This window comes from Equus quagga, chromosome 8 (genome assembly GCF_021613505.1).
Source record: "Equus quagga isolate Etosha38 chromosome 8, UCLA_HA_Equagga_1.0, whole genome shotgun sequence".
Taxonomy (NCBI): domain Eukaryota; kingdom Metazoa; phylum Chordata; class Mammalia; order Perissodactyla; family Equidae; genus Equus; species Equus quagga.
The window spans coordinates 3,606,398-3,620,178 of NC_060274.1; the positions used below are offsets into that span (position 1 = coordinate 3,606,398).

The 13,781-nt window shown below is 49.9% G+C and overlaps 1 protein-coding gene across 1 annotated transcript; it reads left to right on the forward strand.

The window, feature by feature from the left end:
• The first annotated feature begins 2,454 nt into the window (after positions 1-2,454).
• Positions 2,455-11,079, forward strand: TBXT (T-box transcription factor T). Its single transcript, XM_046670805.1, has 8 exons — positions 2,455-2,660; positions 3,136-3,400; positions 4,157-4,291; positions 5,089-5,150; positions 5,272-5,333; positions 6,980-7,153; positions 8,515-8,644; positions 10,806-11,079. Exons 1-8 carry the CDS (start codon positions 2,455-2,457, stop codon positions 11,077-11,079), a joined length of 1,308 nt encoding a protein of 435 aa, XP_046526761.1.
• The last annotated feature ends 2,702 nt before the right edge of the window (positions 11,080-13,781 follow it).

Genomic DNA, 13,781 nt, shown 5'->3' on the forward strand with positions numbered 1-13,781 from the left:
GAAACGTCGTTGAGCGTGTTTGAAATTTAACATTTTTTTTTCCTTCCGGGGGTTTTAGTCGTGTTTGGCTGGCCTGCTCCTGTTTGTGGAGCTGAATTGAAATCAGAACCACAGTCCTGGAGCCAGCTGGTATACACGCCAGTATCCCCCAGCTCTTCTGGACTTTGGGAAAATCGACCCCCAAGTGGTGAGCGCCAAGAGAGCTCCCGCCTTAGGGGTGGAGGAGCGTCCGCTGAGATCCTCCACTGCCTGGGACCCACCCTTCTTCCTCCACCTCACCCCGCCTTGCCCCTTTATTCTGAGCGCGGAGACTAGAGCCCTCTTAGGCCCCAGAGGAGACGCTATAGACATTTTTATTCTCTCAGGGAACAGACACACACATCCACACACAAGCACCCAAATCGCGTGGCCTGAAGAGCCAGGTAGAAGGCGACTCTGGAGGGTCCGGGTGCCAGAAGCAAATGAAATCCTTTTGGTACCTCTTTCCGGAAGGAACTTCCTCTCCTTGGATGAGCTCCTTGGGCATTCCGTGCACCTTAGACAACAAAAGAAACTGACAACCGGGGACAGACTCGAGGTGCGCCGGGACCCCGACTCCTCGGTCTCCGTTTGGAGAGGGGCGGACAGGCAGCCCGGGAAGCAAGCTCATCCCACCCCGGGGGGCGGCAGGCGCCCTCTCCCGAGCAGGCCCCAGGAAGGCAGAGGCGGGGCGGTCCTCCGCGTCCCAGCCCAGGTCCCTCGAGCGGTTTCCCTCGTAATTCCCGACCCCGCCGAGCCCGGCCGGGCGCCGGGCAGGGAGGGGTCAGCGCGGGGCGCAGAGTTCACGCTGTGCCCGGAGAACCCTCTTGCCAGGGCGCAGGGCTGTTCTCAATGGGTGCCCCACCCGACGCGCTGGCTTTTCCCAGAGGCCGCGGAGATGGGGTACGTGGGAAGAAGACCAGGAAACCGAGGCTGGAACCACGCGCTTTGGGAGAGCGGCGCGCGAGGGGTCCCGAGGCGCACAGCCAGCGCTCAGACACGGAGCTCCTGCTTCCTTCCTCCCTCCCTCCCGGGCTCCCATTTTAGGAGGAATGTTATTGTTTAAAGAGACCTTATTGAACTATTTCCTGCTCATTGTCACCTTTCCTTCGCTCTCCTCGCCGAGCTGCTCACAGAAAGGTAATAAACCGGCCGAATCCCAAACCGCCGGCAACGGTGGCCGGGCCGGGCCCCACGGGGAAGCGCACCCCGACCCTCGATCGCCGAAGAACACCCAGGGCAGCCCCCTCGCACTCCCACCCTCCGCAGAAACAAAGACCAGACTACAGAGGCCAAGCAAACTCCCACATCACAGTCAGTGCACGCGCAGCCCTCGTCCACAAAGTCCTGTTCTTGTATGGGAAGCGAGAAAACTTCCAAATAGGGGTCGTTTGGTTGACTTCCGTCTGTGTCGCTCAAAGGCAGACTGCGAGCGCGCGGGGCTTCCCTTCCAGGCTTGCGAAGGCCACAGGGAACGGGGCTCGCCGGGGTGGGCTCATCCACGGTCTTGGCTGTTAGTGGAGCCACCTGAAGCGCCGCGGGACGTGGACCGTATCGGGAGGGGACCCTGCTCGGTGGAGCGCTGCGCCTTCGGAGGAGTGAGACCAACACGACCCTGGCGAGGCAGACAGCGCGCGCCCTTCAGCCTGGTTGTGCGCGCTGGTCTCTGGCGGGGGACGGTGGACAGCGGGCCCGGGCGCAGGTGAGCGCCGCGGTGCCCCTCCAGGTTGGCACACCTGCGGATTCGCGGATGCGCTTGGAGAGCGAAGAGGGCTCCGCGAGGGGGTGGTGGGCAGCGTCGCGGGCGGCCCGGCAACCCCTGGGGGACGTGCGGGCTGGGGCGAGCTCGGGCGCCGGCCCCTCCATCCCCGCCCCGCCCCCGACCTCCTCCCGGCCCTCGGGCCCGCCCAGCCGCTTTGATGGAGGTGCAAACATTTGGGGGAGGGCGGAGGTGTAGGGGCTGGGCCGGGGCCCAGGATTTACATGAAACAGGCGCGGGAGCCCATTGTTGGCCCCCGGCCTCCCCCGCCCGCAGGGCCGGGTCTGATATGGCCGCGCGCCACCAATGGGCAGCTGCCCTGGCACTTCAAAGGGCGCGCGGCCCAATCCGCCGAGCCCCCCTCCGCGGCCGCCGCGGCTCTATTTATGGGGAGGGGACCGATTTTCTCTCCGCAGAGACCTACTCTAGTCGCGCCTGGAGGGAGTTCAAGTGGAATAACCCTCCCCCCACCCCTCTCCCCCGCCCCCCCCCCCCCCAGATCTCCGTCCTCGCCCTCCTCCCGGGTCTGTGCTGGGACCCGGGCGCCGTCGCGGGTCTTGGCCCGAGCAGCCCCTTTTCTTGGAAAAGCGGCCGCCGACGGCGGTGAAGGTGGCTCTCGGGTAGCGAGTCGGGGCTCCCGGGGGCGGTGGGGAGGGGCCGGGCGGGCGGGCGGGAGGATGAGCTCCCCTGGCACGGAGGGCGCAGGGAAAAGCCTGCAGTACCGAGTGGACCACCTGCTGAGCGCCGTGGAGAGCGAGCTGCAGGCTGGCAGCGAGAAGGGCGACCCCACGGAGCGCGAGCTGCGCGTGGGCCTGGAGGAGAGCGAGCTGTGGCTGCGCTTCAAGCAGCTCACCAACGAGATGATCGTCACCAAGAACGGCAGGTAGGTGCGCGACCCGAGCCCCGGCGTGCGCCACGCGCTCCGGCGGGCCGGGGCCCGGAAAGTTCCTTACTGTCGAACACTTTGTCCTCGTGGATGTCTTTTTGCTCATTTCTGCTCGGGGTCGGAACAGACCCTTGTGGCCCCTGACCCTAACTCTTCTGGGGTTTTCTTCGCGGAGGGTTGGGGAGGAGGCGCTCCTTGGAGGAGTCTTCCAGACCCGCTCCCGCGCTTGCCCGCCCGGCGTGGCCCGGGTGCTAAAACCCTTGCCCGGGGCCTCTCTGGCCCTGCCTCCGGAGCTGGGGATAGTGTGGAGGAAGGCTGGGGACCTAGGGGGGCTCTGGGAAGAGGGGAGCTTGGGAGTTCCCGATGGGGCTCCTCTTTGGTGCAAAATGACAGACGCCTCTGTCCCAAACTTTCTGCCTTGGGTCTAACGGGTCCTGTCCGGAGTCCTCCTGCTGCGCTCCTTCCTTTCCAGGAGGATGTTCCCTGTCCTGAAGGTGAACGTGTCTGGCCTGGACCCCAACGCCATGTACTCCTTCCTGCTGGACTTCGTGGCAGCCGACAACCACCGCTGGAAGTACGTGAACGGGGAGTGGGTGCCGGGGGGCAAGCCCGAGCCGCAGGCGCCCAGCTGTGTCTACATCCACCCGGACTCCCCCAACTTCGGGGCGCACTGGATGAAGGCGCCGGTGTCCTTCAGCAAAGTCAAGCTCACCAACAAACTCAACGGAGGGGGCCAGGTAGGTGTGATGGGGGCCACGGAGGGCGGGGACGGCGCGAACCGGGACGCGTTCCGCGTGGCGGATGTTGGAAGGGACGCTGCTTGCACGGAAGGCGACATCTGCCCTGAAGAGACAGCCACAGCCTTCCTCCAATAGGTCCACAGTGTCAGTTTATGGTAAACTGATAATGGAGAGCCGGGAGAGGGCGCAAAGCCTCAACCTTTGAAGACTCAGGCACGTCTCAAACTTTGGGGCACCTCCGCGTTCTAGCCCTGAACTTTTCTAGGGGTACAGAAAATATCAGCCTTGATGATAAAACAGTCACTTTAAATCTATACAAGTGTCACAATATTTACTGCTTGAAGTCTGAACAAACTTGTACATTTGTCCTTTTCTAAAGAACATTCTTTCTTTGGGGATTGTTACTGGGAGACCCCGTGTGCCAGGAAGCTGCAACCCAGCTGAGGCATTTAAAGATGTCTGTAGCCCTGGTGGCAGCCTCAGACTAGAATTTCGAAGGATTTCATGATGGGCATTCCCTGTCTTTAATGGTGGGTTGCATCCCACATCCCTTTTCCCATACTCCTTGTGGGAAGCAGCACCTTGAAGGGAAACCCACCAGCTTGGATGGTAAGGACACCCTCTCGTGAGCTGCAGGATATTCTGCATCTTGGATGTATTTTTCTTCTCAACAGCAGGACAAATGGACGTTTTGTGGTCTTCACGGTGGTAGGATGGTGATGGTCACGGCTCTCGTGTTTCTGTCTCCCTCAGATCATGTTGAACTCCTTACATAAGTATGAGCCTCGAATCCACATAGTGAGAGTTGGGGGTCCGCAGCGCATGATCACCAGCCATTGCTTCCCGGAGACCCAGTTCATCGCTGTGACGGCTTATCAGAATGAGGAGGTGAGAGGGACGCAGGGAGAGGGAGCATCCTTGCAGGTCATGTGTGGTTAGTGTACTTTAGACCCATATTTAATGCCTTTTCAAATAACTTACCATAACTATAAGATGGGGATGGAGGGGAGAAGAGTTTAAAGTCAGTCCTCATTCAAGCATGTTTTTCCCCTGTAATTCTCTGTGACGGTGTCTAAAACTAGAAGCGTCAACTAAATGCTCAAACTGGAAAGATGAAGGAAACATGTAGGTGAAAGACGAGGAGAATCTCTTGAGAGCAAGACTTGAGTGAGAGAGGGGCATCTCCTTAATTTCCCGAAAAGGTGGGGGGCAACCCTCCAGACCTGTGCAGTGTGAACAATCAGCTAGATTCAGAATACGGTTTAGGTGCCTGTAAATCTACAACTGGATCCAACCGCAAAGTCCCGACATTTTGTGATGAGCTGGTTAAGCTGTCAGTGTTGACCGTCAACTAGAAGTAGCCGACTACTGTTTCCTGAGCGGATCTAGTTTATGTTTTGGGTCGTGTTTGTTTGATTAATGCACACAGAATATTATCAGCGGTACGTTAAATTTATTGTGAATCCCACTCAGAAAATCTGGCATTTGAAAACTTCTCATAAATAAGCTATTCTTTATGAAATATTACCATTACTCAGCCATTTTCAGCCTGGAAAGAAGTCTGATTATATTCGAATATTTAAAGGGGGTACTGGTGTTCCCCAGTTTCTTGGTGCCAAATGAAATCCTCTGGTTAATGAGCACCATGCTAGTAAATTCCATTTCTTTTTTTTTTTTTTTTCCAGATCACAGCTCTTAAAATTAAATACAATCCATTTGCAAAAGCTTTCCTTGATGCAAAGGAAAGGTGAGAGAACTCTAACACTATACCCTTTGGGCAAAGAAATACGCGGAAAGATGAAATATTGCTGCAAGTACTATTTTCTGGGTGTTCTCCTTTTTGACAATTTGCTATACTTTTTTGACAGAAGTGATCACAAAGATATGATGGAAGAACCTGGAGACAGCCAGCAATCTGGGTACTCCCAATGTACGGTTTGTTGTGCTCTGCCCCAATGTACCTTTTTTTGGGACTAGACTGCTGAGAGCTAGAAGCTGGAGATGGAGCAGAGAGCGAGTTTGTGGGTGTGGTTGGGGAGCAGATTCTCCCTTCTGCTGTGCAAGGCACATGGCCCCATGATGCTGAAGCTGTGTTACTACTGGTCTTCAACTTCTGCTCTAACTAGGGGGTGTGGATTCTCACCCAGCCATGAGGCTCTTGACAGAGAAGTCTGGGGTGGCGGCATTTACCTGGGTTCTTTGCTTTGGCTCAGACGCAGCTCCACCCATGGCTGGGATGGATTGCTGATACCTTGGTGGGTGACTGCTGTGTTGGGCAAGAGGAGAACGCAGCTCATTATATCCATTTTGAGATGATTCCTATTTTTGTTAATGACCGAAAGCTGAAGGACCATCTTTGGAGAGATGCTTATGAACAAATGTGGTTTTCCTCTTAGCCCACTTTGGTTCTGAGCGTGTCCCGTCAACTCATGCTGGTTTTGGTGGAAACAGTGGCTCATAAGATGGGGAAAGTCTGCTTTAGGTCCAGCTTCCTCTAGGATTTTCATGAACCAGAGCCAAGCAATGCAGGTCTAGACGGTGGCGTCTACCAGGAGAAACTCCTTTGTCCAGCCCTCCACACATTTAATGTCTGAAATGATTGACATTGTTAAGAGAGATGGTGTTTGCTAGTCACTTCAAGAGGCTGGATGAACCAGCATGGCACACTCCTCAATCAATTGTGTCCTCTCCCATATTTTTTAAGTCATCCTTCTAGGCTCATGTAACAGTCTACTGAAGTGGCTCATGGACAGCCACAGCAGAGGCGACCATGAACAGTCACTCTGGGAAGTGACGGGGCCCAGGCTTGGGGGCAGATCTGGACCCTTCCCTCATTTAAATGTTGTCTGAAGAATTGTTTGTAGTTTGGAAATTGGAGCCAGAGTAGTTAACACCCTAGATGTGCTTTTCTGAATTAAAAAATACTAATAGCCTGAAAAATAACGATAATAAAGAAGAATTTGAAATTTTAGAGGAGGGCAGGACAGTGTTGGAACGATTTTCTGATTGATGAGTACTGCAGGAAGAATGTGAGCCGAAAACAGAAAAAAGGCAGAAAGTGGGTGCCCATAAGGCAAGGACAACAGGTCCCCAGTAGGACTGTGTGGGCGGTGGGAGCCAGGTGAAGGGGAAGATAGAGGGACACAAGCTGCATGGCTAGCCCTGTGTGTCTGTTTTTACCGTTTGGTCATGCTCAGCATTTAGGAGCTGAAAGCTGACCTGCCTCGGGGAATGGAAAATCCCATTTCCATTGAGTGGCGAGGTGGTGTGGATTCTGGAGGCTGGGTTCCCATGAATGACAGTGGTTGAGGAAGCAGCTGGGGTTGGTGAGGCTGGGGTCCCCCAGGTTTTCTCAGGTGCCCTGAGAAAACTTGGTACCTGTGGCCTCTTGTAAGAAGCTGATGCCACAAAGCCTTAGGACTTGGATGGGGTACTCACGGTTAGGCAGTAGGAATCCTTGCCTCATCAGGGACCCCCCAAGGAAAAGACCCACAATTCCTTCCTCTCCACTTGCCGGTCCTGTCAATCACGAGGTCATGCAAATGCCAGTTACTCAGCATTCTTTTCTCACAGCAGGGGGGTGGCTTATTCCTGGAACCAGCACCCTGTGTCCACCAGCCACCCCCCACCCTCAGTTTGGAGGCCCCCTCTCACTTCCCGCCTCGCACGGCTGTGAAAGGTACCCCGCCCTGAGGAACCACCGTCCGTCCCCCTACCCCAGCCCTTACGCGCATCGCAACAACTCTCCAAGTAAGTCATAAGTGCAGACCAGGGGTTTGGGGTGGCCAGAAGCACACTCTGGAAAGGCCTTCTGCAGGGGTTCCAAAGGCAGAATAGGAGAACCTCTTCCAGAACCCACACTCAAACCCAGTTCTTTAGAGGCTCAAGAGGAACCTTCATTTCATGTCCAGCCACTGCTGGCTTGACCACCTGGAGGCCCAGACCAGGGGCTTTCGGTGCTGAATGAACGTCAGCGATTGCTCGAGCTTCTTTCCTCCAGGACTGTGGGTCCATCTCTAGGGGTGGGACCCAGGTGTGGATATTTTACGAACCTCTGTAAAGGGATGATGCTGGGTCAGCCAGGCACAAGAATGACCAACTTGACTAGATTCAAGTATGATTCTCCAAGGGATCCACCAAGCGTGATTCTCCAGGTGTGGTGCCCAGACCTGCTGCTTCAGAAGCTCCAGGGTTGGGGCGGCAGCCTGTTTGAGCAAGCCCTCGGGTCATCCTGATGCCGTGTTATGAACACTGGGCTACACCCTCAAGATCCCTTTAACTCCTTCTCTCTAACACCAGGTATGCCCAGACTTAGTTTTGTCTGGCTCCAAAAGGAGGGAAAAAAGCTAATGAACACCATAAAACAATTAAGCCATTAAAGCTGACTTGAATGAAAGGAGCTTGCTTGGTAAGGAAATAGTTGTTGGCACTTCTTCAGCCAGAGGCTAGACTCAGAGGTTAGAAGATCACATTTTAAATTTTGCCTGGAGTAATGGTTTCTAAAGCCTCTTCAATTCTTAAGAAATAATCCTTTGGGAAAAGGCAGGTTAAAGTTACATTTTTATTTACTTTTTTGGTGAGGAAGATTGGCCCTGAGCGAGCATCTTTGGCCCATCTTCCTCTTTTTTGTGTGTGAGGAAGATTGTTACTGAGCTAACATCTGTGCCAATCTTCCTTTATTTTTTATATATGGGACATCGCCACAGCATGGCTTGATGAGCTGTGTATTAGTCAGAATCTGTGAACCCCAGGCTGCTGAAGCAGAGCACCCGAACTTAACCACTATGCTACCAGGCCACCTCCTTAGTTTTATTTTTAAAGATAATTCATCCCCGTCAGGTGATTGTAGGGCTCTGTTTCCACGTGGTGGCTATTGGTCTAATGATAAAGAGCAAGCCTGGGTTTGCTGGAATATATTTTCAAATGTATACATTTGGTAATAAATATTAGCCTTTGATGACCAATTAAGCAGGCTAGTGGATTATTTTCTGTATTCAATATGCACACACGTTTTGTTTTCTATGTTGGGTAGCTCCAGTTGTTGGTAGCATTTCGCATTTTGTCACTCTTGGAAGACCCCGTTAATAATGACACTTTCTTATATCCCGTAGCCTATTCCGACAATTCCTCTGCATGTTTATCCATGCTCCAATCCCATGACAATTGGCCCAGCCTTGGAATGCCTGCTCATACCAGCATGCTCCCCATGAGTCCTAACACGGGTCCACCTGCTGGCTCTAGGTAAAGTATGTCTGGGGAATGATGGAAACTGTCCTGGGAGCTCTGGGTATCTGTGACTTCATGCCATTTTCATTCATTGGCCTTTATTCTGCCCTTTACCTGCAGATGGTCGAGTTTTTAGTTATAATTCTACCCTTAGCCAGGTGTGTCTGGCAATTCCAGGTTACGTGACTGCTGTGAGTTCCTGCTCATCTGTTCTGTGGGAGGACCGGCGGCGCCCTCATGGTGGCGGCAGTAACAAAGGGAAACAGGGCCCCCATCCTGATTATGTTATCTACTAGGTCATATAATGGACAAGTCTCTTAAATTCTCTGAACCTCGTTTTCTTCAAGAAAAAGATACTCCTCAGCCTGTCTTTACAGGCTTTGTAGGGGCCAGTTGGTGAATTTCAAAGATATGTTTTAAGAATGTTTTTCATTTCCAAAACATTTTTTGACAGGAGCTATTAGAGTAATAAGTTTGTTGGCTTTTCTGTGGCTATAGGCCTTCTGTGGCCTTAACATATATGCCGATAACTAGTAAAGAATGATGACTATTTTATTCTTAACTTGAAAATTGTGTAGTGGGAGATTGGCTTCAGAAATCAAGCTTGTCAGTAAAAGTATCACATTTCTTCATAGGATTATTATAATAAGAAACTAAAATAACAAAGCTAGTAGTCAGTGCTCATTTTCCAATGAGGAAATGAGCTCAAAGACATTAAATTATTTCACAGGCGTTGGCTCAGAGCAGAGCGAGTCTCTAGACAAGTTATCTTGACTTCAAAAGCAAAGCAGTTTAGGGGCTGGCCCTGTGGCCGAGTGGTTAAGTTCGCGTGCTCCGCTGCAGGCGGCCCAGTGTTTCGTTGGTTCGAATCCTGGGCACGGACATGGCACTGCTCATCAGACCACGCTGAGGCAGCGTCCCACATGCCACAACTAGAAGAACCCACAACGAAGAATACACAACTATGTACCGGGGGGCGTTGGGGAGAAAAAGGAAAAAAATAAAATCTTTAAAAAAAAAAATATGTTTTAAAAAAAAAAGCAAAGCAGTTTATTGCATATAGAATATCAAAATATGCCTAAGATCTTAATTCTTTTTGTCTAGGAGCCAGTTCCTTTATAGTAAGAATCTAATTGTCTGCTCTTAAAAATAAAGCAAATAATGCAGAAACCAGCAAACTTTTCAAGGGTTCCAAGTTCAGTTAGAAACCTGCATATAAATAGGATGACTTGCAGATTACAAGCTGGGAACGGGGCCCTGACCTGAGGATTTCAGTACCCCTCCAACTGGGCATCTCAGAGCCTCATTTCTTTTCCTCGTAAAATGGGGATAGTAACCTCGTTTAACTCAGACTTGTTTGCAAGTTCAAACGCAACTGAAATACAGGGCATAACTTGGTAAACAAAATAGCACGATGTAGTGTAACGTCTCATTCATTTATAGGATTCTTCTATGAGAAAAAGAAATTTTCTCAAAATGATTTTAACACGGTTTAGTATTGTTCAAATCTATGTTCTTAGACTGGAGGATTTAATAGCTGTTTCCAACTCCTTCTTTCATCGAATGGGAAACAGCCTCAAAAGTAGTCGCGGGCCAGTGTCACGTTACTCGACTAGTTAAGGGCAGAATTGGGATTTGCTTCCGGGTCTAATTCCCAGGTCTATTTCTTTCTGCAGCGCCACTAACATTTGTCTTGACAAGGTGCAGGAATGGTGCCTATGTGGGAGTTACTATAAAGAATGTCTTTCACAGCTTATTGTTTTAGGAGGGTGTTGCCTCCATCATAAGAATCACCGCGGTGGAGGAGCAGCTGGCACAGATGCTTAAGCCCATCCTCTGAAATGTTTGATTCAGTGTATTCTGTATTTTGGATTCTGAACAAGGGTGCAAAACTGCTAGCCCAGTCTTTTGTAGCAGGAGATACGTGTATGTAAATAACCTTTTTAATCAGCTTCCCAGTCATTTTGTTTCTTGTTAATAGATATGACAATAACTTCTATGCGGCCCAGAGTATGGTTTAATAACACAGAGGAAAGGAGCTGTTTGTAGGAAAGACGCCCTGTAACCCAGCTACGAGGAATGGGAGTATTTGGCGTTTGTTTTCCCCGCCTGCAGATGGTCTGGGGCCTCCCCCAGGTCTCTGACTTGTCCGTGCTTTTCCGTTTTTCCATTTCAGTCAGTACCCCAGCCTGTGGTCTGTGAGCAACGGCACCATCACGCCAGGCGCCCAGACGGCGGCGATGTCCAACGGGCTGGGAGCCCAGTTCTTTCGAGGTTCCCCCACACACGCTGCACCCCTCGCCCACCCGGTCTCGGCTCCTTCCTCCTCGGGATCCCCACTGTATGAAGGGACCGCCACGGCCACAGACATTCCTGACAGCCAGTACGATGCCTCGGCCCAAGCTCGCCTCATAGCCTCATGGACACCTGTGTCGCCGCCTTCCATGTGAATCAAGGTCTGTGTCTTAGAAGACACAAGGACTTCTTGGTTGTGGCAACAAGTGTTGATTTGATTGATCTCCTAGGTACTAAGTGGCAATTTCATGGGTCAAGGAAAGGAAATAGGCCTTATTAACCTCACTTTAAAATAAGAGGAGGAATACGTGTCCTGTTATTCATCAGAGTCCCACCAGCACCACCCTTTGCCCATCGTCTGCCGTGGCTGTGCCGTCCTGAGTCATTTATGTGTTGTGGGTGAATTCAACTATGGCAGCAAGGCAGTGGGCCTAATTCACCATGATTGACAATATAAATTATTTGCTAGGGTCCAGAAACTTTTTGTTTGTTTCTCATAGAGCGCATAGATGACTTTCGCACCTCAGAATTTGTAAACTCCCCTGGTCTTACTTTAGTGAGATAAAGAGCACACTTTGAATCCTCTTCCTTGTTGCTTTTGAGTCATTTTCAGGTCCCTTGGTGGCAGGTGTCATAGTTGGAGCTGAGCTGTGAAGGACGGGCTGGTATCAGAGTGGAGGACAGCAGATTTTAGTTGAAATGGGGTTGCCTGCTCTGCCCACTAGAATGTGTTTATTCTGAGCACAGGTAGCTAATCTTTTGTATTGTTAAAGCTACAACTGTTTGTATTTTTCTTTTGACAAAGTAGCCAAAGACAATCAGCAGAAAGCATTTTCTGCAAAATAAAGGCAATATGCAAAATTTGGTCGGTCCAGTTATTGATCAGACAACTCCTCTTTTTGGGTGAGATTTTGCTGTTTGTTTTAACTGGTGGGAAAGACTTTTTTCCCCAAGAAACATTTCAATCTGTTATGGACTTTAATATTTTTTATCTAATCAGTTGCAGAACTGGAAGTGAAATTTGCATATATTTACTCAGTGCTGATTGCCAAAAAAATGCAAAAGGTTTTAAATGATTTTCAAGAGATTTAAATACTCGACACTGAATCATTGAATATGGAGAATTGACAGAATGTAGGACCTACTGATGTCATAAAGATTAATATGGGATATCTGTCTGATTCAAGCAAAAGTACATAAAGTGAACTAACAGAAAGTTATAGTTTGTAAATGTAAGGTGGAGTTGTCACGGTAGTTTGAAAGATAGGACATTTGTAAATATCTTTCCTGCTGGTGTTCCCAGCAGTGAACCAGAACTGCGCATGTGCTAGATTGGGGCAATTTCTCCATCTAGTGGCAGAATCCTTAATTGGATCCTACTTGTTTAAGCTTGATATTCTGAACCTCTGCTTTCCAAAAGACCGTAAAACTAGAATTTAAGTGTAAATAGCTGAATTTTTAGTGTATTTGTGGCTGCTTTCCAAGTGGGACGTGTTTCTTGTAAACTATTTGCCACTTCTAAGTTTTCGGGGGGTTTTATGACTACTAGGTTTTACTGTGACTCATATGTGGAAGTATCCTAAATCAGATCTTTATTGGCATAAATATATTGGAAAAATATTTTTTGAGTAAACCGCTGCCCAAGTAGAATTGGGAAATAAAACTGGCCCCAGTCTTGACTGTGGCTCCTATCCAGGCAGGCAGGGATCTGCTGGAGAAGGGCCAGGGGAAAAGGAGTGAGGAGTGGATGGGACCACCCTAGGATCCCATAGTGCTGGGAGCCCATCTCACAGAAAACTGATCTCCATCACGCGGCTGCTTTGTGAAGGCTGGGACCAGGATTTTGTGTTCCTAGGATCCACCGTAGCACCCGCCCCTTCCCATGCCTTCAAGAGTGTTAATGCAAGACTCAGAATTGGATGCCAGACATGGTTATCAAGGGGTTGTTCCTGGCGAGCACCTCCGGAACACAGCCCTGCCCCATGCTTGGGACTGCGGGCAACTGAGTCACACAGCCCTTCCTGCAGGGTCCGGTTGGGACGAACAATTTTACGTGCAGAAGATGGATGAGGTCTTAACATGTTTAAAGTTTTAAAGGTAACCTAGAGTTCAAATTCAAGTAATTAATATTTTAATAAACCAAACAGTGCCTTTCCTGTTACGCAGTGGGGCAGTGGCAGCCATATAGTGCAAGGAGTCTTCAATTTGGTTCAAAAGACCTGGATTTGAGTATTCATTGGCCTCACTTGCTATAGGACCCCAGGAAAGTTCTTTATCCACTCCAGAAATTCAAGTTCCTTATCTGTAAAGAGGGAGAAAGAAAATTCTTATCTATCAGGGTTGTCATGAGCAATAAAAGAGAGAATGATCTTGGAAAGTGGGTAGAAATAGTAACTATAGGCATCAGAGTTCAGATTCTGAGCCGATAAGACAAATTGTAGCCCCAGCTCTATTTATGGAAGCCTTAATAAGATATTGCTGAATATAAGAAACATGGAGTGAAGATCCTAGGCCGTCTGTTCTAATTTGGAATGCAAATTCATTTTGCATCTGGAGGGAAATTCCTATGAATTATTTCTCCATCAAATTCAGGTAGGCTCTCAGTTATTCATGAACAAAAAGATATATAGCCCAATTTTTAAGAAGGAATGATACAATGTGAGCTCCATGTCTTTGGGGTTATAGGAGGGACTGACTCCCTGTCTGTATGTAAGGTGAAGATGACCTTCAAAAAATGTTCCTGCGACTGTTTTAATATGTTTGGCCTGATTATTTTATTATATCTTTTATTTTGTGGGAGGTGGTGGGAATAGATAGGGATTCTGCCTTCTAAAAAGAAAAATACTTTTTGAAATGT